A 23,385-nucleotide genomic window follows, 5' to 3' on the forward strand; every position below is an offset into this window, starting at 1 on the left:
TATTTAGTGAGTAAGAACACTGGATACACAAATCAGGTGATCCAAAAGATCAGAGCTGAAGGAATTCCACAAGTGGCCAAAGGGAGATCCCAAGGTAACTGCAGTAGAACAGGACCTAGACAGCAACCAGGCCAACTCTCAAGAAGAGGAAACTATTAGACTACTAACACGTTTGCATGTCACTGAGATTTTCTCACTGCAGAAGAGTATGGTGAAACTAAGCAAATTTTTAAATGTAATTTTGCATAGAGTTTTTTGCTTTTGTTTTTTAAAGTATTAGAAGGGAAAAGTGGTCAAGGCATAGAGCAGAGCTCAATAGAGAACTGTGTGTGTGTGCACGCATGTGTGCATATGTTTGCATAAGAATAATAATAAACACTGAGTAGTGATCTAACTAAATGTCAATATAATCAGTTTTGGAGTAGGGTGGTGTAGCGTGGGATGGGAATAAGGGTCCAGAAGTGGGTGTGGTGACAATGGTGGGAGTCAAAAGCAGTTAAATTCTCATCCTTCATAGTTGGGAGTTCAATAGATTATGTCTAAGATAGGGGAAAATTTTTTTTGAATAGTGATTTAATATTGATCTATGGGAATAAGTATCAAAAGAACCAGCTAAATAAGTTGTAAGCCAGGACTTCCCTGGTGGTCCAGTGGTTAAGACTCTGCCTTCCAATGCAGGGGGCATGGAATCGATCCCTGGTTGGGTAACTAAGGTCCCATGTGCTGTGGGGTGTAGCCAAGAGTTAAAAAATGATCAATAAATATGTTATAAGTGGTTCAGAAGCAGGAGAAGGAAGTGATGGGGGGGGTGGGAGGTGTAGTTAGCCAAAGAACTACTACTATCTTTCCATAAAAAGCCTGTGGAGCAACCAATTCTTTAAACTATGTGAATGCAAAACTGATTTTTTAAAAAGAACTTAATGATAATACAAAATAAACAAACAGCATTGGTATCTGTTGCAAACTGCCAAACCTAACTGGTGCACAGGCACCGTCTCTAGAGCTGGTTGGTGCAGGGTGGAAGGATGGGCCTTCATCGTACCACTCACTATGATGCAGGCTTCCAACCCACATGTGAGTTTCAACTTAATTTTCTAGGGCAAATTTTCATCTTAGGCTGACTTTTTCCTGTCCCCTCTTGTTATCTTGGGCCATACTTCATTTACAATTTCCCTTTCCTTCCTGGCTATCAGTTTATGTTTGTTCAGAAGACACAAATTACACAAAATATGAATCCTGGCAAAGAGTGAAAGAGAAATAAGTCTACTATCCCCTCTCCCCACCTATCACCTAAAATTTTTCAACTTCTCTTATTTCTCATGACTAATGCAAACAGTTGAAGACTGACTTATGTATTTGAGAAAAAGACATGTTAGGTCTTGTAATGTCTTTTCATCATACCCTGCATAGTAAATCAAGTCAGGTGATATATCAGTGATTTTATTTCTTGGTTTCAGTATGACCTTAGCCAGGAGGTTGTCCTAACATAGACATGGAGAACACTGGCCCTGGCAACCAATCACTGACTTACCAGATGTTAAAAACCGCAAGAAGTCTGACTCACAAAGTGGAAATTTAGTTATTGAGAAAGGGTAAGAGAGGGAAACACCCTGACTTCCTAGCTACAATCTGAAAAGTTACACTTCTAGACAGAGAGCTATCATTATTTTGAAAGCAGGAATTATATATTAGATCATATAAAAGATCAGGATGTATAATCAGCAAATTCCTAAGTTTACACTTTTATTATTAAAGCTAATCATGTTGTCTGAGGAAGGATGAATTACCAGGTAAACTTGACTTCTTCGAATGCTGTACAGAACTCAGGAGGGTAAATGTGCCAACGAAACAGAAACACACTGATTACTCATCACGATTAAAGGTCTTTTTCCAAAGCAAAACAACTTCTTTTTAAAAAATCAGCTGACCCTGTAATAACTGAGGTGTAAAATGAATGCTTCTACTTATTTATTTTCTGTGCATCACTACTCAGTTCGGGGACTTATCAAAAAGGCAGGACAAATGTTTTACTCAATTAGAATACACAGTATTAGTCTCCTGGAAATTAACCTCTGAACTTTCCTATTAAGACAGTGGTAGGATATGGGGTTCAGTTCAGTTCACTTCAGTCACTCAGTCATGTCCGACTCTTTGTGACCCCATGAATTGCAGCATGCCAGGCCTCCCTGTCCATCACCAACTCCCGGAGTTCACTCAGACTCACGTCCATTGAGTCAGTGATGCCATCCAATCATCTCATCCTCTGCCGTCCCCTTCTCCTTCTGCCCCCAATCCCTCCCAGCATCAGGGTCTTTTCCAAGGAGTCAACTCTTCACATGAGGTGGCCAAAGTACTGGAGTTTCAGCTTTAGCATCATTCCTTCCAAAGAAATCCCAGGGTTGATCTCCTTCAGAATGGACTGGTTGGATCTCCTTACAGTCCAAGGGACTCTCAAGAGTCTTCTCCAATACCACAGCTCAAAAGCATCAATTCTTCAGCACTCAGCTTTCTTCACAGTCCAACTCTCACATCCATACATGACCACTGGAAAAACTATAGCCTTGACTAGACGGACCTTTGTTGGCAAAGTAATGTCTCTGCTTTTCAATATGCTATCTAGGTTGATCATAACTTTCCTTCCAAGGAGTAAGCATCTTTTAATTTCATGGCTGCAGTACAATTCATAGCCATCATTCCTTTTCACCTTTGAAAAAAACTGACTATCAAGTAAGTTATTGGAAAAACACTGATTTCTTTCAGATAACCCTCATTCTGGATAAATAACTTTTGTTTCATATTTTAAGAACAGATTTTCTTATACTTAAATTTTTCAGCTGCTTCAGTTAGAAAGTGCTATAATTTTAAGACTAATGAAACATTTATAATGTCTGAGAATTATGTATGTATATTATATTTATGTATACTTTAGTATATGCTATATACAGTATATTTATGACTAAATGTTGCAATCATTCGGACCCTAAAACTGTTCCATTTTGCCCCCCTCTTATGTGGTTTAGCACTCTGCATTCCTAAGAAGTTCATTCACACATAGAAATTCATTGACTTCAGAACTCTATAAGGTAAATAAATTTTATCCCAAAGTGTGTGTGAGTATGTCACATTCTATGAGGTCTGTATTTCTCTCATACCAAAACCAGACAAAGACATCACAAGAAAACTACAGACCAACACCCCTTAGGAAAACACATGCAAAAGTCTTTACTAAGAAGACTAGCAATCCAAGCCAGCAACATAAAGCAGATCATATATCATGACCAAGTGTGATTTATCCAGGAATGAAAAGTTAGTTTAACATCAGAAAATCAATCAATATAATACATTAATAGAGGTTTAAAAAAAAACATAATCATCTTCATAGACTCAGCAGAAGCATTTAACAAAATGCAAAACCTTTTCATGATAAAGATTGCAACCAGAAATAGAAAAGAGCATTTCAACTTGACAAAAAGCATCTATGAAAAACAAAGCTAATACCACCAATTTAGTGGTGAAAGACTGAAAGCATTCCCCCCAAGATCAGGAACAAGCCAAGGATATCTACTTTCTCTACTTTTATTTAACATTGTACTGGGCAATCATGGAAGCAAAAATAAATAAATAAATAAAAGGAATGGTGGTTGGTAAGGAAGATGTAACACTATTTTTTTGCAAATGACATGGTCTTGTATAAAGAAAATGCTAAGGAATTCACTAAAAAAAATGATTAGTGCTAATAAGTAAATTCAGCAAGGTTGCAGGCTATAAGATCAATATATGAAAATCACTTATATTTCTCTACACTAACATGGACAGCAAGGATATCAAACCAATCAATCCTAAAGGAAATCACCCTGAATATTCATTGGGAGGACTGATGCTGAGGCTCCAGTACTTTGGCCACCTGGTGTGAAGAGTTGACACTTTGGAAAAGACCCTGATGCTGGGAAAGTTTGAGGGCAAGAGGAGAAGGGGGTGACTGAAGATGAGATGGTTGGATGGCATCACTGACTCAATGGACATGAGTTTGTGCAAACTCAGGGAGATAGTGAAGGACAGAAGTGCCTGGCATGCTGCAGTTCATGGGGTTGCAAAGAGTCGAACATGACCTAGCAACTGACCATCAACACTAACAATGAAAAATCCAAAAATGAAATCAAGAAAATAATTTCATGTATTATAGCACCAAAAAGACTGGAATACATAGGAATTAATTTTGAAAAAGAACTGCAAGACCTATATGCTGAAAACTATAACACATGATTGGAAGAAATTAAGGATGACCTAAGGAAATGGAAAGAAACCCATGTTCAGGGATCAGAAGACTTCATATTGTTAAGATGGCAATGTTCCCCAAATTGATCTCCAGATTCAATGTAATCCTTAACAAAATCCCAGCTTAAAAATAACAAGCTTATTCTAAGAGTTATATAAGAAAAACAAGGGACCCACCAAAACAATCTTTTTAAAAGAAGAACAAAATTGGCAGACCTACATTTCAGAATTTCAAATTTTACTACAAAACTAATTAAGACAGTGTAGTATCGCCATTAGGACAGACACTTAGATCAGCTGAACAAAACTGAGCATTTAGGAATTAATCTTTACATTTGTTTATGGTCAACTGATTTACATCAAGGGTGTCAGTGAGAAAAAAATTATCTTTTCAACAAATGGTGTCAGGACAACTAGGTATCCACATATACAAGAATGAAGTTGGACCTTCACCTTACACCATGCACAAAAATGCTCTCTCAACATAGACCAGAGACTTAAATGTAAGAGCTAAAACTAAAAAACAATTAGGAGAAAACATAGGAGTGAATCTTTGTGGGTTAGGTGGTGGTTTCTTAGCTACAACCCCAAAAGCAGAAGTGACCCAAATATCAAACAGATAAATTGGACTAGAGCAAAATAAAAAATAATTTTGTGCTACAAATGATATCATCAAAGAAATAAAAAGATAATTCACAGAATGGGAGAGAATATTTACAAATCATATACCTCACATCATCCAATAATTAAAAGACAATCCAAACTTTTTAATGGGCAAAAAAGATACATATATAGCCAACATGCGTATTCATCACTGGGGAAACAGAATCAAAATCACAATGAGATACCATTTCACATCCACAAGGTTGGCCATAATCAAAAAGTTAAACAGCAAGTGTTGGTGTGGATGCTGGTGAGAATGTAAAATGGTGCAGCCACTGTGGGAAACAGTTTGGTTGTTTTTTAAAATATTAGAGTGTAACCATGTGACCCAACAATTTAACTCCTAGGTATATACCCAGCGAATTAAAACACTATGTCCACACATAAAACTGTGCATGAATGTAGAGAGCAAATATTATTCATAATAGGAAAAAAGTGGAAACAACCCAAATGTTCATCAAATGATAAACAGATAAACAAAATGTTGTCTAGTCACACCATGGAATATTATTCAGCAACAAAAAGGAATGAAGATTGACACATGCTACACCATGGATAAGCTTTGAAAATATTATGCTAAATAAAATAAGCCAGTTACAAAAGACCACATGTTGCATGATTTGATTTGTATGAGAGTCCAGAAAAGGTAAGTCTATGGAGACAGAAAAGTAGATTACCAGGAGGAAAGAGGAATGAGTGCTAATAAGGGACTTATCTGGGGGAAAAAATGTTCTAAAATTATAATGTGGTAAAGACTACATAACTCTGTGAATATCCTAAAAAAAAAATTAAAACGTACACTTTAAATGGATGAATTTTATGGCATCTTAATTATATTTCAATAAAGCTTATTTAACTTATATGTAGAGTACATCATGAGAAATGCTGGGCTGGAGGAAGCACAAGCTAGAATCAAGATTGCCGGGAGAAATATTAATAACCTCAGACATGCAGATGACACCACCCTTATGGCAGAAAGTGAAGAGGAGCTAAAGAGCCTCTTGATGAAAGTGAAAGAGGAGAGTGAAAAAGTTGGCTTAAAGCTCAACATTCAGAAAACGAAGATCATGGCATCCAGGCCCATCACTGCATGGCAAATAGATGGGGAAACACTGGAAACAGTAGCCGACTTTATTTTTTGGGGCTCCCAAATCACTGCAGATGGTGACTGCAGCCATGAAATTAAAAGACACTTACTCCTTGGAAGGAAAGTTATGACCAACCTAGACAGCATATTAAAAAGCAGAGACATTGCTTTGCCAACAAAGGCCCGTTTAGTCAAGGCTATGGTTTTTCCAGTAGTCATGTATGGATGTGAGAGTTGGACTGTGAAGAAAGCTGAGTGCCGAAGAATTGATGCTTTTGAACTGTGGTGTCAGAGAAGACTCTTGCGAGTTCCTTGGACTGCAAAGAGATCCAACCAGTCCATTCTAAAGGAGATCAGTCCTGGGTGTTCTTTGGAAGAACTGATGTTGAAGCTGAAACTCCAGTACTTTGGTCACCTGATGTGAAGAGCTGACTCACTGGAAAAGACCCTGATGCTGGGAGGGATTGGGGGCAGGAGGAGAAGGGGATGACAGAGGATGAGATGGTTGGATGGCATCACTGACTCAATGGACATGAGTTTGGATAAATTCCAGGAGCTGGGATGGACAGGGAGGCCTGGCGTGCTGCGGTTCATGGGGCTGCAAAGAGTCGGACACAACTGAGCCACTGAACTGAACTGAAAGCCACTGAAAAAGCAATGTATGTATTTTCCGTGTTGCTTATTTCCTTATTACCTTTCTTTGGCTTCCTTGAGGGCAACTTCAAGTCTCTCCACCTTCTGGTTTCCTTCCCTTAGACAATGCAGGAGCTGGCTCACAGTTAATTCCTCAAACTCCACATAATTCCTGGTACCTTCTGCAGATTTGCTCCTACATCAGGACAGCAGAAAGGTTAAAAGGTTTCAAGAGAATATGAAAACGTCAGAGTCTAAGGATATTACTGGAACTAGTTAAAAGGAACAGCTTTCCAGAACATTCTCCAGTTAATTCTCATTTACAGACCAAGCACAGCTGGCCTGGTGACAACCAGCCCCTAAGTCCTCCACGCTGTCTGGGGAAGGGGTGAGGCTGATGGGTAGGCTCACCTTACTCCGCACATGCTCACTCCCTCCACGTGGTCAGTGTCCACGGCACCAGACCCCAGGACCCACAGAGGCAGTGGAGCGGAGGGGGCCCTAGTTTTGCAGCCCTGCTTTCCCAGAGGACTCATCTCCAAGAGGACCACAGTCACACATGTGCTGCCTGTGGTGACATGCAGACCGCTGGTCTTTCTCCAGCTTGAGAGAAAACACCACATTCTCAAGTCAGGAGAAGAAAATGCATTTTTGTTTTTGGTTTCTAATAACTAGAGCACAGAAATGTAGGCACTGTTGGTATGTCAAATATATTTCTTGACTTCAAACTCAGATTAAATCAAGAGGCAGTTCAATGATGAAGAAAACCACAGCCACCACTGCAGTAACTAAACATTCTGGAAAGCTATGCTGATGCTAATAGCAGCTATGCCTTCAGTAACCTACCCAAGTTCACATCTAACAAAGAGCCAGGATTCAGGGTTCAATCCCAGTTCCCATCCCCAAAGCTCAAACTCCAACTCTGGAGATCAATCTCTGACTCCTTAAAATACTTTCAAACAAGGTAAAGAAGCTGTTATCAAAACACACAGCTGTGTGGTTTAAAAGGAGAAGTGGTATTCACACAGCTATACATGAAGAGGAAGTGGCTTAGAAATTTCAAACATGGCTTTCTTTCTTCCCACCACTTTCAGGAAAGTCTTCTGATATTAAAAAGGCAATATGGGGGGGGCAGGGGTAGTTATTTCTAACTAAAAATGGGAGTAACTTTCATTTCTGCCAACTGCCCTGTTTGGTGAAAGAAATCTAATCCTGATTTTTTGCCTTATACAAGGGCTTGGCAGCATAACTGATGGAAAAAAAAAATTTTTATTAAGTCTATTCATCAAGTTATAGAAATAAGATATTAAAAGTCTCTGAAGGAAGAGATGCTTAGGGAAATTTCAGGTAAGTCTTCTTAAGCAGATTCATACAGTAGTAGCCTGCTTACAGGGGGTGAGCTAATCGCACATTCTGGGTCACAGCTACTTTAAGAGACTCAGGTGCCCGGGCCCCCTGCCGTCGCCTCCTTAAGGTCCCCCTACAATTTAAGGTGGCTGTCCACTAGGCACAAGTCTACTGAAGATGCCCAGGTAAGATCTCTGGGCACTTTCAGAAAAACAGCAATCACCCAGAGCAATAACAGTCACTGTTATGGAAGACTATCCTATATTAGTCACTTTGCCTTGTACTTGGGAATGAACAGGGAAGAGAAAAAGGAAATATCGCCCTTATCAGCTGGGCAGCCTGGTCCGGGGCAGACTGCACTCATAAACACATTAGGAAATATGAGTCTCTTAACTGAGAACAAGCTTGTTTTCACTTCTCACTTGATGGAGATGAAACACCTCTACACGTGGTGGTGAGGGGATAGTTAGCCTACCAAGGCACCAACCATAGTTTTTATTCTCTACTAGTGGGCTGCAACAATAAATATGAATAGCATTCAAACTGAACATTCTGGAAAGGCCCCAGTGTAAATCAGTAAGTGGCTTTTTCAGCCCACCGTGTTTGGCCTCTCAGGGGTGAGCCGAAAGTGACAAGACTGCCCAGCGTGCCTGTCTGACAGCCCGACTCTGTCTTCACGTACATGTCAACGGAATCAGTTCTTGTGGGCCTAGGACTTGTCTTGATTTCTTTTGCTGCCACATCTGCTTCGCCCTCCTATAAAAGCAGAAATGAGAGAGGTTTAACATAGCATGCCTGTAAGACAAATTCTCCAGCAAAAGAGAAAAAGGCGAAAGATCAAGAATTTGGATGACACATAACCCAAGGAATCTACCAAACACAGAAACGTGAGATGCTTCAATTCAGGCACTCAAACGGAATGGAAGTTTATCCTTCGCTCAACCTGCATGCCCCATCAGGATTATAAATATCCAGACGAAGACGAGAAGGCCGGGCTCCTCTCATTCAGCAGAGTCATCCTGGCCCCACATACAGGAAAGCTTATCTCCTCTCTCTCTCTCTCTCTCGTTGGCAGTTCCCTTCTCTACAAGTTAAGGTCACACACAGCTAATGACAATTCCACATACTTTTTCCACACACTCCTTCAAAATGCAAAATGTGGGACTTCCCTGGTAGTATAGTGGTTAAGAATCTACCTGCCAATGCAGGACATGGGTTCAATCCCTGGTCCGGAAAAATTTCACATGTTACAGAGCAACTGGGCGCATGTACCACAACCACTGAGCTCACGCACCTACAGCTTCTGTTCCGCAACAGGAGAAGCCACTGCAATGAGAAGAACAGCTCCCACTCGCTGCAACTAGAGAAAGCCCGTGCACAACCACAAAGACCCAGAGCAGCCAGAAATAAACAAATAAATCTGAAAAAATAAAATGCAAAATGCTAAAACTTGGTGAAGCCACTTGGAAAGAAGGCTGTCTTCTGTGGGCAAGGCTCACAGAGCAAAAGGCTGGCTCCCATTTGAAGTTCATCTGCTTTTTGGGCCACTTAGGGAAGAGTGGGGGCTAAGACCACTTCAACGATTTGAAAGACATTTCTAGTCCAGTGAGCTAGTGGAAAAATATAGAGGTGGTTCTAGATAGTTCTGTATGCGCACACTGTTCCTAAGTCTTGGGCAGTGTTTTTCTGTTCATAGGAGCCAGGCAAGAAAAACATGTTTACACTAGAAATAACTGTCACTCATCAGTGAGGGGGAACATTATGGTAACCATGCACCCCAAAGAAAGAAGCCTCATTTGGAAACTTCTGATACGCTCCTTGGACTTCCTGAATTTTATCAGTTATTTGCAGAAGGTGAAAGCTCTTTGATCAATGTTTTCATAATCTTTGCTCGTGTGCAGAATGAGTGCTCTGACACAGGGTACTTCCTGATTAGTATTTTCTCTTGACTTCAGCCCCTATTCATCTAAAATTTCTGAGAGGCATGGGGGGCAGGGTTACTAAAAGACATTTTTCACTTCTGTTCATCTTTAGTGCAGCAAATAAATGAGAAAGTAGAGAGTCATGCTCTGGTATTTCAGACATATCCAGTAGTTGAGCTTTTTGTAAGGTGCACTTTACCCCACCTCACCCCCACTTGTCTACATGTAGGGTTTTCTCTTCCAGAGACACAGTTAAGCTCTCTTCCTGTATCAGACGTGTGCTCTGACAAAGCTGGACTGACTGTACAGTGAAGGATTGGACCCTCCTGTGCTTATCTCCCTCAATCTGTATTCCATTATTTTTTTCTCGTAGCAAAGAAGGATGTTTCCCTTCTAGCAGGACTGCCCACACACCAGCTACCTGCCGACACATGCTTCCCATCAGAACAGGCCGGCCTGTGCTGCCTCGCCCAGCTTGCTTCATTTGGGGCTGGGCATAAAAGCCAGTAAGATAATGCTGGCTTCAGAATCTGTTCTCGGTGCTTCCCTAGCAGCTGCTGTTGGAGGGGAGGGAGAAGCCGGGTATTCCCTGGGGCTACAACCAGAGCACCTCTGCTCTTGCTTTTCTCCACTTCTTATTTTTAATATACCTACGTTCCTCGTAAGACTTTGTCTGAAAAGAGGGTTCTATGATTAGTAAGTGACGAGCCTTTTGATTTACTGCATCTGATCATGATTCTGCTTACCTAAGTGAAATGCTAAACACAGCTTTGAAACCTGGGCTGAACAAGTTTATACCTTTTCTCTTTTTAGGTCAGATAAATTATTCAGGATGTACTGGGGGGAAAAAAGGACTATCTCTTCAGTCATAAAAGGTAATCAGTATTTTCCATTTCAGCTGTGATAGCCACAAGCATGATGTTTTATATTTATGCTGACTACGCTGAAATTTCCCCACTGTTTGGCTTTCCCATGTTGAAAGGAAGCGGTGATATTTCTAGCAGTTGTCTAGATGAGGTTTTGTAACTTGTTTAAGACAAAACCAAAACCAACACACTTACAGCCATCCTGATTTCAACAAAGGAGTCTTCGGAGGAGCCACCTAAGTTCAGCTTGAGTTGCAATTCAGACACGATGCCCAGCAGATCTGCCTTTTCAGCTTGGAGGCGTGCCACCTGGGTCTTCAGCTGTTCCACTTCTTGTTCCACTTCTGCCTTGGGGACCTTAGGGTCCCCAATGATGTCCTGGAAACAATGCAGAGCAAAGTGAATGAATGAATCAAGCCAAGGACTCGGCCATCAAACTCGCGTGCCTCTATACCTACTGGTAAGACAGCTGTGCTTTACAGTAGGGAATTCTAGTTTTTCCTTGGCAATTTATTTTGACATACCATTTAAAATGGAAAAATTTACTTTGTCGTGTGAAAATAATAGGAAGTTAAAATAAACTCATGACAAGCAAGGTTTCCTCAACATGCTAAAAGAAATAATCTGATCATCATGAAAATAACCAACCAGACTTTGGCAATGGTTGACTAGTAAACTGCAAACCCAAATCCCAGAAAATAAGGATAAAGAACTGCCACAACTCAACCTTTTGCTTTTTTCTTTTTTCTCCTTCCACCTCTTCTCTCCTCATACTTGTCATTTCTCCTTAGAAGCCAAAGCATGAAGGGCATGACAGTACAGTGATGGCAAAACACAATGAAAGGTCCAAAATCCTCCCAGGCATGTAGGTTGGTTGTCACAATATTCTATGCTGGTGTTTTAAGGTTGCTAAAGGTAAATCTAGTGAGAAATAAGAAAACTGAAAATTCAGAGGCTGGTACCAAGGGTGTAAAATTAATTTTGGCCTCTGTAAACATTAATGGGCTTCCCTTGATAAACTAATAAACATTAATATTTTCCTAATGTCGAGTACCTGTTGTGTTCATCCTGTTGCAATTACCACATATGACAAAGTCATAAAAGAAAGAGCTTGCTGACATGTGTTGTTTTTACTTGGGAGAAGGGAGAACAGACTCTAGTCTGCACTCTGCTAATCAGAGCATGTATTGCCTTGAACAGATTCCCTTAATGTCTTGGCTTCAGTTTTCTTGGATCAGACAGACTTGGTACCATGTGGTCTCTGTGGTCTCATCCAGCTTGACCTTCTTGGCCTCCTGATTTCTTCCCTCATGGGTTTATGGACATGGCACCACCAGAAATATGTATACTTGAGATTACCAGAAGATTGCAACATTGAAAATTCACCGACCCACCCACTCACCCACATATACACACAAATACCCTCTGACAGATTTCATAAGGAATGGTAAACAGGCCCAAAGGCTCATAGTAGAACCAAAAAATTATCATAAAGGTATGTGTATGGACCATAAACCAGCTAGTCCGTGACGTGTTAAGATACTGAGGGCTAGGTAGTAACTGGCACATGGAAGTGCCCCTCACACCGGTAGAACCATGCTCTGCCTTTATCTGGACCATCCCCGTGCTAGGAAACTCTCACAGGCTTTAGGAAAAAGCAACTCATAAAACTGAAGAGTTAGGTCTGCAAGGAAAAGTTCAAAGCTTGTGCAATCTCTCCTGCTAATGATTCAGACCACAGAAATATACATTTAAAGGCATAAAAATGAAAAAAAAGGAAAGGTACTGCCTAGCTGGAACCAGGAAGCAAGTAGGGAAGGGGAAGACTATGCCCTGTGAGAAACCTTCACATCCATCCTCTTGACCTTCCTGAGAACACTGAGTGGAACACTGAGTGGAATGGACTTTGAAAAACCATCTTTCCACAAAGGAAGGAAATAGAGTTTTAAACAAGTGTCTGAGGACCAGGGATATGAGGCCATGACTCTTGAGTCTCAGAAGTCAGGTTAATTTTCTTTTTTGCAATTGTGTGGATCTCTTCTTTATCCTTGGGCTTCCCTGGTGGCTCAGACAGTAAAGAATCTGCCTGCAATGCAGGAGACCCGTATTTGATTCATGGGTCAGGAAGATCCCCTGGAGAAGGGAATGACAACCCACTCCAGTATTCTTGGGTGGAGAATTCCATGGAGCCTGACCGGACAGAGGAGCTTCGGTGCCTGAGGTTACAAAGAGTCGGACGCTACTGAACGACTAACACGTAATTATCCTTGTGAAATTATGGACCTGCAAAACACCTTGTGAGGTGACACTTAAAATTTCTCTTCATTTCACTGTTAAGGCTCTGTCCATCATCTTTCTGGACAAAACTCCCAGGGTTTATTCTCGGGAATCTCAAGCCCAACTAAATTATTTCTCTTTCATCACCTTTTGAGCACTTAGCATTGATTAGCCTTCGGGAAACAACAATTTCCCTTTTTCTGTGTTTCTATTGTCTTGGAAATGTACCCAGGCTGATATGTCATTTTATAATACAAAACAAGTCTAATGACCTTTGCCTGGCAATCTGTAGTTAAAAGTCAAAAAGGATTCTTTAGACATACGTATACCTATGGTGGCTTCCCAGGTGACACTAGTGATAAAGAACCTGGCTGTCAATGCAGGAGATGTAAAAGATGTGGGTTCAATCCCTGGGGAAGATCCTCTGGAGAAGGAAATAGCAACCCATTCCAGTACTCTTGCCTATAGAATCCCATGGACAGAGGAGCCTGGCGAGCTACAGTCCATAGGGTCGCAAAGAGTTGGACACGACTGAGTGACTGAATTCAACTGAAGTCACTTCAGTCCTGTCCGACTCTTTGCGACCCCATGGACTGCAGCACACCAGGCTTCCCTGTCCATCACCAACTCCTGGAGCTTGCTCAAATTCATGGCCATTGAGTTGGTGACTTACCACCGCACAAACCTATGGCTGATTCATACTGATGTATGTCAGAAACTAACACAATATTGTAAAGCAATTATCCTTCAATTAAAAATAAATGGAAAAAAAAAAAAAGGATTCTTTAGAGATCACCATGATGTCTGTGAAAAGTGAAGTCGATCAGTCGTTTCTGATTCTTTGTGACCGCATGGACTATAGCCCACCAGGCTTCTCTGTCCATGGGATTTTCCAGGCAAGAGTACTGGAGTAGATTGCCATTTCCTTCTCCAGGGGATCTTCCTGACCCGGGGATGGAACCCAGGTCTCTCACATTGCAGGCAGACGCTTTACCCTCTGAGCCACCAGGTCTGTAATTCAGTGAAATCAGGACAGAATCAGTCATACCTCAGCCTCACCCTGAGGACTGAAAGGCAGATCTCAGTGGAAACTCCCTGCTCCCTTTCCTGTGCCTCACAGAACACAGGGGCAACCCTAATGGCTTGAGGGCCTGGGGGAGGGGTGCCTGCAGAAGCAGCAGCAAAGACAGGTCAGCGTGAGTGAGTGAGAGGTCTTGAGAGCCTCAGTAAATCAGGAAGATAAGAGGCTAAACTAAAAACGAACAAACAAACACCTCAAGTGGTCCATGAAACAAAAATTAAGAGAGGTGGGGGGCAGGTGGGGGCCTGGGAGGCACAGCTTGTAGAGAAAAAAACGATGACCATGGGTTTTGAAGAATCCTCAGTGTCTCTTTGTACCAAGGACTCATTTCTGAGCCCTGCCTATAGTTTGCTTCAACGGATCCTCTACACTAAAAGAAGCTGTCCAGAGCTCCAGCTTTTGATCTCAACTTCTTCCAGTATTGAGACGTTTCTGGAAAACCTACAGCACTTTTCATTCACATCTTTGATATCCGTTCTCAAGGGTGTCAAAGCACATTTCTCAGGTTCTTTGAGTTAGTGGAAATGTGGTGACCTTACAGCCTCATATCACACAATAATATTTGTCAAACCATTTTTCAAAAGCAAATGTAAAACACAAAGTGAGGAATCCATTGTAGATGGAGAGAAAGGATAAAGTCAATAAGTGAAAATTCTGAGAGACAGATTTTAAAAATGTAATTCTATATCAAGGACTAAAGTTCAACATTTGAATGGTTCCAGGCAGAGGTCTTTCTATACTATCTATAATGAACACAAAATATTGATTTATAGCCATAACACTCTTTTAACTATAATCAATAAGGTCAAAGTTTGATCCATTTCTTTTCTTCACCAGAGACTGCACATGACCCTTAAAATTGCAACCAATCTTCTCATCACTCTTCTTTCAAGATAATGCCAGCATCTAGCTGGAACTGTGAAAGTTTTGATCTCGAAATCTAGACAAGTAAGATCCCACTGCAATTATGAACATAATAAAATTACAACTGATCAGTCCACTCACCTCGAATGCCCTTTCAGTTTTCCCTGTTAGTTTTCCGAGTTCTTGCTTCAGTTTTTCATTTTCAAGGCTCAGTGCTGTTAAGCGCTCTTTGGCTTCTTTGCTCTGAGTCTCAAAATAAAGGCGTTCTTCCTTCTGCTTCTCTGTCCAAGCTGAAAGCTCCTCAAATCGCCCTTTCATAGCTTGGTTATTTAGCTTCATGGCTTCTGCATGGGGTTCAGAGGGAGAGTGTCAAAACACCAGGGGACGGGACTTAGGGTCATGAAGAGAACCTCCCCATAGATCACCTCACCACATAGCTCTGAACCTCAAAATGCCAAGGTTGGCCTGGGCTCCAGGGTCAGCTGGAAAGACTACATAGCAAAATGAGTAGTTTCTGCTTTCAAACAGGACTAGGAGGTCTAATGTCACCGACTGCCCTCAAGAGTCTCAAGAATATAAAATTGATTCTATTGATTTATTTTAACAAAATGTCTATTAATAACTAGCTAGGCTGAGGTCCATCACTCCTGGATTCTAACACTGGTTCTGCCAAAAGCCATGGCTGGAGATATTAGAATCCCTTCTCTTAAGGTAATATTTAGGACTAACTCTGTAATAATAGCAGCCTTTTTATTTTCCCTTTTAAATTTAGGGCTAAATGTCATTCTGCCATTTCCCAGAGATACATAATTTTATTCTTACCTGTATCCAAAAGTAAACAATGGGAATAGCTTTAGCCTTGCTCTTGTTTAATCACTAAGTCGTGTCCAACTCTTTTGGACTATAGCCCATCAGGCTTCTCTATCCATGGGATTCTCCAGGCAAGAATACTGGAGTGGGTTGCCACTCCCTTCTCCAGGGGATCGTCCTGACCCGGGGATCAAACCCACATCTCCTGCATTGGCAGGCGGATTCTTTACCACGGAGCCCCCTGGGAAGCAGTTTTAGTCTTACTAAGAGCAAATCCTGTGCCCTATCTCTCCCCAGGGAACCAGGTGCAGAGAAAGGGATTCACCTACAAGCTATTACCAAAGGACTGTGTTCCAAAAGGCCGTGGGTGAAAGGAGAAACATGGGGCTAGGTGTTGCTTACCTTTCAGCTGATGGTTCTCGATTAGAAGCTCTCTCATCTGCTGCAGCAGCTCATGTGGGGTGAACGTGTCCAGGTTTGGGTGAGCCAGATTGGGGGGTCCATTTCCTGTGGTTTCATTGGGGCTGTCCCCCTTCTCAGTCAGGCAGCTAAGCGGTTGGTGGGACATGGTAGCAGTTCCTATAGAAAAATCACAAACTGAAAATATAACCCTCTCCTTCTGCATTGGGTCCCCAGAAGTCCACAAACCCATGTGCAAGTCCTAAGAAGTATTCTAGAAGGGGCTGACTTTCTTTCCCATTACATTTTGAACAACCTTGATTCTTCTGTTCAAACAAGAAAGATACATCCTTGCTTCAGTCTGTATGTACATGTCTGTGCATAAGGATATATAAAGGGGTACAGTGAGGAGGTGGACGATGGAGGAGGAAAGAGATGGGAATAATATCAAGATGGTAAGAAATCCTAACATGAGGTGTTCAAGAGGGTTTCTGTGTATGTATTTGTAGATGTGGGCAAAGTATTATGAAGTTGATTTTTTCCCAGAAAAATGTTTTAAGCTCAAATCTCCATATTTTGGGTGAACTGTATGGTATGTGAATTATATCTCAATAATTAACTGTTACAGAATCTCCATATTTTATATCTCATATTTTTGGCTAAGAGGAAGGGGAGAACTAACATATTTCAGATAATTACTATGTGCTCAATCATCACACCAGAGTGTCAAGTTCTAATCCTCACTAAAACTCAACTAAATGGGTATTTCCTGGGTGACAGAGCTGAATTCATGGAGCTCATCCAAGGTCACTTAATGAAAGGCACAGTCGAGCATTAAGGATGATTCTAAAACCCAGCCCTGTCATACAATGAAGGTACTACTGAATATCTAGGCTTTCATAGTTTATGTTTGCAAATCACGCTAAAAAGGCTAAGAAAATCTTGCTTAGTTGTTGCATATTCTGAGACTATTTTAAGCATATAATTTGTAAAGGGGTCACTGTGGCCACAAATAAAATGCAGGGTTAGTTGCACAGTCGTGTCCGACTCTCTGTGACCCCAGGGACTGTAGCCTGCCAGGCTCCCTCTGTCCGAGTGATTCTCCAGGCAAGACTGCTGGAGTGTGTATGCTCTTCCCATAAATAAGATAGATGGGTATATCCCAAGTGTATTTCTGTATGGCCTACTACACCTCAGCAAGCACAGAAATCAAAGACTGTGGGCAAATGTTTTCATTTCCACATTTCACAAAGATGATGATTCGTCTTTTCCTGCGGCACTGCAGGGTCACTGGAAGCTGAGGGCAGAGAAGTGCTCTCTCATCTAGCACTGTATCATAGCCTCTGGGTGTGTGCCCTAGATGAGCGTGGAAGGCTGCCCCATTCAACTTACCCAGAGTCCAGATTCTACTTCATCCATCCATCCTGCACTACCAGCAATCCTAAACAAATAACTAAGGCTTCCAGAAGCCTTTTTCTTCCTACTTCTTAGCAATGAATTGCTTACAAACAGGTTACTTACTACTAACTTACACTGTCACTGTGTCCCAAGAACCACGTCCCTGTAAGTAGCTCCCATGCGTGCCAAAGGAACCTGGCGCTGCTGGCAGGAGGGCCAAGTACAAACAACTGTTTCTCTAAGAGACTACCAGGGACACTTTGGTTATGGTTTTTGTTAAGTTCCTCAGTGTGTGAGGGGAGAAGCTGGGGAAAGTACCGGCTATTAGTGCTTGTACGTGAATGCAACAAACCCTCGGAGGGCAGAGCACTGCTTCTTCCCCACTCTGGCAGGAGGCAATTCCTGGGCTCTCTGGAGCCCTCCCAGAACTGAGAGCCTGCTGACCTGCTCTCAGTCTAAAGGCACCTATAGGATTAGAGACGGTGCAAGATACCTGTAGGATTAGAGATGGTGCTACTACTGAGGGGAGAGCGGGCCCTGGCACTGGTGGCCTGCTGACTTCTCTAGAGCAGCCAGCACAGGAAAGGCAGCCTTGGAGTTCTTTAATGAGGATGGCGATTCTATGAAGTGTTAAACACGGATAAAGCATTCTAAGTCTTTTGAAAGCAGCTGTGTTTTACATATCCTGATTATTTAGAAAGAGGTACACTGCTGAAGTGTAATGTCTCTTGGCATGAGATCACCAGAAGACACTGCTTTTGTTTTTCCCAATAAAATTATTTGGGTTATTTTGCATAAAATAATTTGGATGATAATAATTTGGAAAAAGCCAGTTTCTGGCTTTCCATAAAACTCACTTTTTCACAGAACTATGCTGGAGCTGAAATTTCATAAAAATGGGTTTTTACTAAATAAAAAGTGCTCCTATCTATTTTTCAGAGAATTCTAAATACCCGACAAAGGCAAAATCATTGTAACATGTTTTATTCACTTGTCAATATTAAATTTCAAGTTTTCAAGGATTAGACTATACTTTTCAAAAGTAAAAGGAAACATTTAACAGTTTAAAAAAAATATCTAAAGCAGAGGGAAAGATGAGGAGAGAGGATGCATGAAGAGAAGGGAGGAGAGAGGAGGGAAGGGAAGGGGAAGAGGTACGGTTCCTTTAGATACTTTTCATCCTTGACTTTTTGTTATATCTCCACCAAGACTTGAGAAACAACCATAACAATTAAAACCAGTTCTACTTAGCAACTTTCTGGTTGCCCAGGTTTTAATAGGGCATGAGGGAAAAAAAAAAAAAAAAGCAGGGTTATAATAAGGATGACAATACAAAAATAGACTAGAAGACACTAACTAGATGTATGACCTTGAGAAGACCTCCTGCGATGATTTACTGACTTGTCTAGCAAATGATAATCATTATGGCTGCTTTCAGCTCAAAAGAGCTGTAAAAAGTATTCTTAAGGTTCTATCAAGATCACGGTCTAGTTCCCACTGTCCAACACATATATCCCAGTACCCTCATGGCCATGCCGCCCTCTCTCACTTATACAAATGCCTGTCCCAATTATAGTGAATTCTTTGTTATGCAGCATTGCTAGAAAAAAATTATTTGGTTATTTAAACATCATAGCAATAAGAAGTTAGTATAAATGCCAAACATAAGCATATAAATACTGTAACCAAACTTTTGCTAAAAGCAATTTAATTGATTTTTGGTGACTCAAAGTGCATTTTATGATTTTAAATATTTGGGGGGCCATCATCACAAGCTATCACAATAAAGTGTATATGTGAAATGTCTACTGGTAGAATGCCAGTTAGAGAAACCTGAATTCTCTAAATGTTTAGCATCCCCTTGAACTACTTTCAATTGAGAAAATGCAGATAAGTTATAAATCCTTAAATCCTTGCACACAAACATCCTCAAAGGTAATGGAAACTGGACCTAAGCCATTTACTGCAAGGTTCTGCCTGTTTAGTAACTGAATTTCTCATAGAAACCCAACCAATCTGAATCAGAAATGCATCATTTCTAGGCAGAACGGCGAATTAATAACTAAGCATGGATATGTCAAGATTTCACCAATGAGGAAGGATGGGAACTACCTGGAAGGTGGAAATCAAAAGCAAAATCTCTAGATTTTATTGCCAGATTTGTTATTTGAATTCCTGATTATAACAATCCTTCTTAATTCCAGAGGTCAAGTAATTATAGCAGTGACTTGGCTTTATAGGCATGAGCTTGAATTGCATTCCTGAGTTGGTCTTAAAAATGGCCCAGCCCAACTTCTTATTTGATGCAAGAATGTCCTGCTGGTTTCCATGGCAGATGGGCATATAGACCAGGCTTGAATGACTTCAATGACAGAAAAAATAGGCACATGACCTTAGCAAGCAACTGCCCATTCTATTCCAGGATGGCTGTGACTGCCAGAAAGTCATTTTGTATCCAACAAAAATCTGCCTTATACTGACTTCTACCCACTGGACATTGGACTAGCAAGAATACTACAGAATAAACCCATGCCCTTACCCTGGTGTGGCTGATTCTCTGAATTTGCTAAGTACTCCCAGGTTCACCCCTCACATGCAAATATTAGTTTTAAACAGTGAAAACCTATTTCCTGACCATAGAGAATAGTTGGCTATTGGCAGATTCTGGTTTGGCTTTTCAAGGGGATTGAGTAACATTCCAAGATTGCACCAACAAAATTCATCACAATCCTGGAAAAAGAACTAAAAGTACACATCCTATTAAAGGGCAAAAGAGGCCTTACCTTTTATGCCAGAAATGGTAGTCTGACTTTTGGACATACAGAAAATGGAAAAAGACTTAGCCTCATCTCCCAGGGCAGGAGCTACACTTGATGACGCCTATTTCCTCTTCCCGCGAATCTAATGGGTCACCCAGTCCTGTCACTCCCACTGCCTCTCAATCTCCACCAGTTTAGGTCAGGTCCTCTTGTCTTATCTGGCCTACAGCAATGTCGTCCTCCACAGAGGAAAGGGCTTTTGTCTATTCTGTTCGCTGCATTGTCTCTTGCACCTAGAACATTCCCAGAAACATATGGGGGTTCAACAAATAGATGTTGAATGAATTTACATACTTCCTCCATTGTCTGACTCTTCTCTTTCCATTACACTACCTCCATGGTTTCTTCCCCAACACAAGAGCATCCTCCTACTTTCACCCTTTCCATACAGACAGAGCTCCAGCTCCAGAGCAAAACAAACACGGCTTTTCAGAGTCTGGCCCCCATTTACCCACCAGTACCATCTCCTGTCACCAACACCACTCATGTCTGGGGCACATTAAAGAGTTCACAGTTCCTGGCCTTTTGCTTTTCTATCCTTCCTTGAGATGCCTAGACTTGCTGTTACCCTGGCAAACGTCTACTGGACAGTTTAACGTCCAGCTCAAATAGCTATCTTATGTAAAAAGACCTACACTTTTCTCTGAGTACTCAATAATGCTTTATGTATTCCAGTAGCTTGGTTCTTTTATGCAAAGTAGTGTATTATCCCATGCCAGTCAACTTTCCCATCAAACCTAAGTCAAGGTGTTTATTTTATTTTTCTTAGAGACTGGCACACTGAGAGCAGTCTCTCAGTAAACATTTGTTGAACTCAAATGAAACTATCAAGTTATGAGGTAAAAGCCTTACACTTGTAAAACACTTTCTGCTCGGTAGGCAACAAATCCAACATAACTAGTATTATGAGTTTTTCCTACAGTTTTTCAATGGCACCCATTTCCAGATTCTTGAACTAAACTTTTGAAAATTAGTACTATTTTAAAAACATCACTACAAAGGTATCTGAGTGTCACTTCACAACACATATTTCATCACTCATCCCATTTTCATACATATGTCAAAATGAAAAAGAAAACTTAATATAATTTTTTTCTGAATGAAACATTTTATTTTCAAAACACAGTTTAATTTCCCTCTTTTCCTTTGAATTTACTATTCCATAAATTCCAAAGAACATACCAAACACTCCAAGTCTTTATTAAATTCAGAAAGAGTGAGGCTTGGAGAAGAGAAGACTCCTGTGCCTCTACCTAAGGTGGGGGATTGCATGGGAAGGTAAAAATAAAGTTTGATTTTTTTTTTTTTTGGTGTTTAGTCAGAGTCCACACCTAATATGCAACTTGTGGTCAGTTACCAAAAAAGAAAAAAATACTACACCTGGCCAGGTCCCTCCAAACTGGGCCTATCTTGGAGTGGGGGGAGGTGGCCAGGGCCCCCTTGCTCTTCTCTCCTTCAGTCACGGAGCAAGCATGAGAGGTTCTTCTGTTAATAACTGTTGTTTAGGATTTCCCAGGCAAGGATACTGGAGTGGGCTGCCATTTCCTTCTCCAGAAACCTGCATCTCCTGCATTGCAGGAGGATTCTTTACTACGGAGCCACCAGGGAAACCCACTGCTAATAGTGCCGCTTGCTTAACGAGATAGATCCTAGGCTTTTGATGTTCAAAGTTTCGGTTTCCCACTTCATCCTTAAGCAGTTCTGCGGCACATAATTTCCAACAACAGTTTTTCTGGTGGAGGAAGGAGCCTAGCTGGAACCCGAGTTACATTTTCTCTTAGTGATGCTTACTGCCTACTGCTTACACAACAGAAACAACCCCTCTGGGGTTCTCGCCTCAGCAAATATTCATATTCTCTACGTATGTATCTATACGTACACACATAAACACACACACAAGCTCCCCCAGACACAACGGTTTATGAAGATTCCTTTCAGCTGTTCAGTAATCCCATCACCTTAGAGAGTGGCCACTGGCTCTTCAGTGTACTGGGTCTTCTCGTGGAGCTAGTTTTTACGGCTTTCGAAGGCGTGTCCTTAACCCCTTCTCTTATAATGAGGAACCGGCTGTATAATCATCCCCTATCTGCGGAAGGATGTCACCCTTAAACCACCTTCATGACCTACAGAGGAAGTCACCTGCGGCCAGCCTGGCGGGTAAAAAAGGGGGAAGGGCGCTTTGGGATGGACGCCCCTGCTGCCCTTTGGCACCAGGTCAGGATCGCCAGGGCCTGGAAACCCTCCTAGCGAGCGCCGCCGTTCCACTGCAGGAGACGCCCCACCCCTCGCCACCCATGTCCCTACCGGCTCCGGGTCGCAGGGAAGGGGGCTTCGGAACAGCTTCCAGGGCGGAAAGGGAGACCCTGCCCGCCCCCCGCCCTGGCTCACCGGCGCCCGGGCTCCGGCCTCCCTCGGGTCACTGCTTCCTCGGCATGACGCCCGCTGGGAGAGGGCTCCGGACCCAGATGCAGACGCCAACCAGAAGACCGGCCGGGGCAGCGGCGGGGGTTGGGGAGCTTTAGATTGATTTACGGCCTCGCGACCCCGCCCAGCGCTGCTCAGCTGACCGCCGCGCCAGCCTGCTCACCTCCGCCCGGGAATTTCCCAGGCCCCGCCCATCAGGGCCCGCCCCTCGGCAGGCCGCCCCCATAGGATCCGCCCCAGCGCCCCGCCCCTCCCTTTTCCTCCACCAGCCCACATCCTCCCAACCACAAGGCTCTCTCATGGTCAAGGCTCCGACCGGGTTAATGCGGACTGCGCCAAGATGTTAGTGTGACGGCAGTGAAGGACGAGGTTAATTAAAGCAAACTGTTAAGTAAATGAAGTGTGAGCAATCGGTCGTCGTCGAAGAAGGTCCTTTTAGAAGTCGAGCCACAGGGGGTCGCTGCATCCCACCGAAAGAGGGAGATGAACCCTCTGTCTCTCGTTAAAGGGCTTACATTTA

At 42.0% G+C, this 23,385-nt stretch overlaps 1 protein-coding gene across 6 annotated transcripts in view; it reads right to left on the reverse strand.

Moving 5' to 3' along the window:
- Positions 1–23,089, reverse strand: part of OPTN (optineurin) — a 41,020-nt gene extending 17,931 nt beyond the window's left edge. For 2 of the 6 annotated variants that reach the window (XM_040248547.1, XM_040248544.1), the window contains exons 1-6: positions 22,830–23,089; positions 16,228–16,404; positions 15,157–15,359; positions 10,989–11,171; positions 8,688–8,761; positions 6,720–6,854 (exon numbers count right to left, since the gene is read on the reverse strand). In XM_040248547.1, coding sequence (XP_040104481.1) covers positions 6,720–6,854; positions 8,688–8,761; positions 10,989–11,171; positions 15,157–15,359; positions 16,228–16,393 — 761 coding nt within the window. In that variant the 5' untranslated portion in view covers positions 16,394–16,404; positions 22,830–23,089. Of the gene's footprint in view, positions 1–6,719; positions 6,855–8,687; positions 8,762–10,988; positions 11,172–15,156; positions 15,360–16,227; positions 16,405–22,399; positions 22,588–22,829 lie in introns of those variants that run through there. The other 4 variants (XM_040248550.1, XM_040248548.1, XM_040248549.1 and 1 more) reach the window with 2 other exon arrangements.
- Positions 23,090–23,385: the final 296 nt, after the last annotated feature.

Source organism: Oryx dammah, unplaced genomic scaffold (genome assembly GCF_014754425.2).
Source record: "Oryx dammah isolate SB20612 unplaced genomic scaffold, SCBI_Odam_1.1 HiC_scaffold_10, whole genome shotgun sequence".
Lineage (NCBI taxonomy): Eukaryota > Metazoa > Chordata > Mammalia > Artiodactyla > Bovidae > Oryx > Oryx dammah.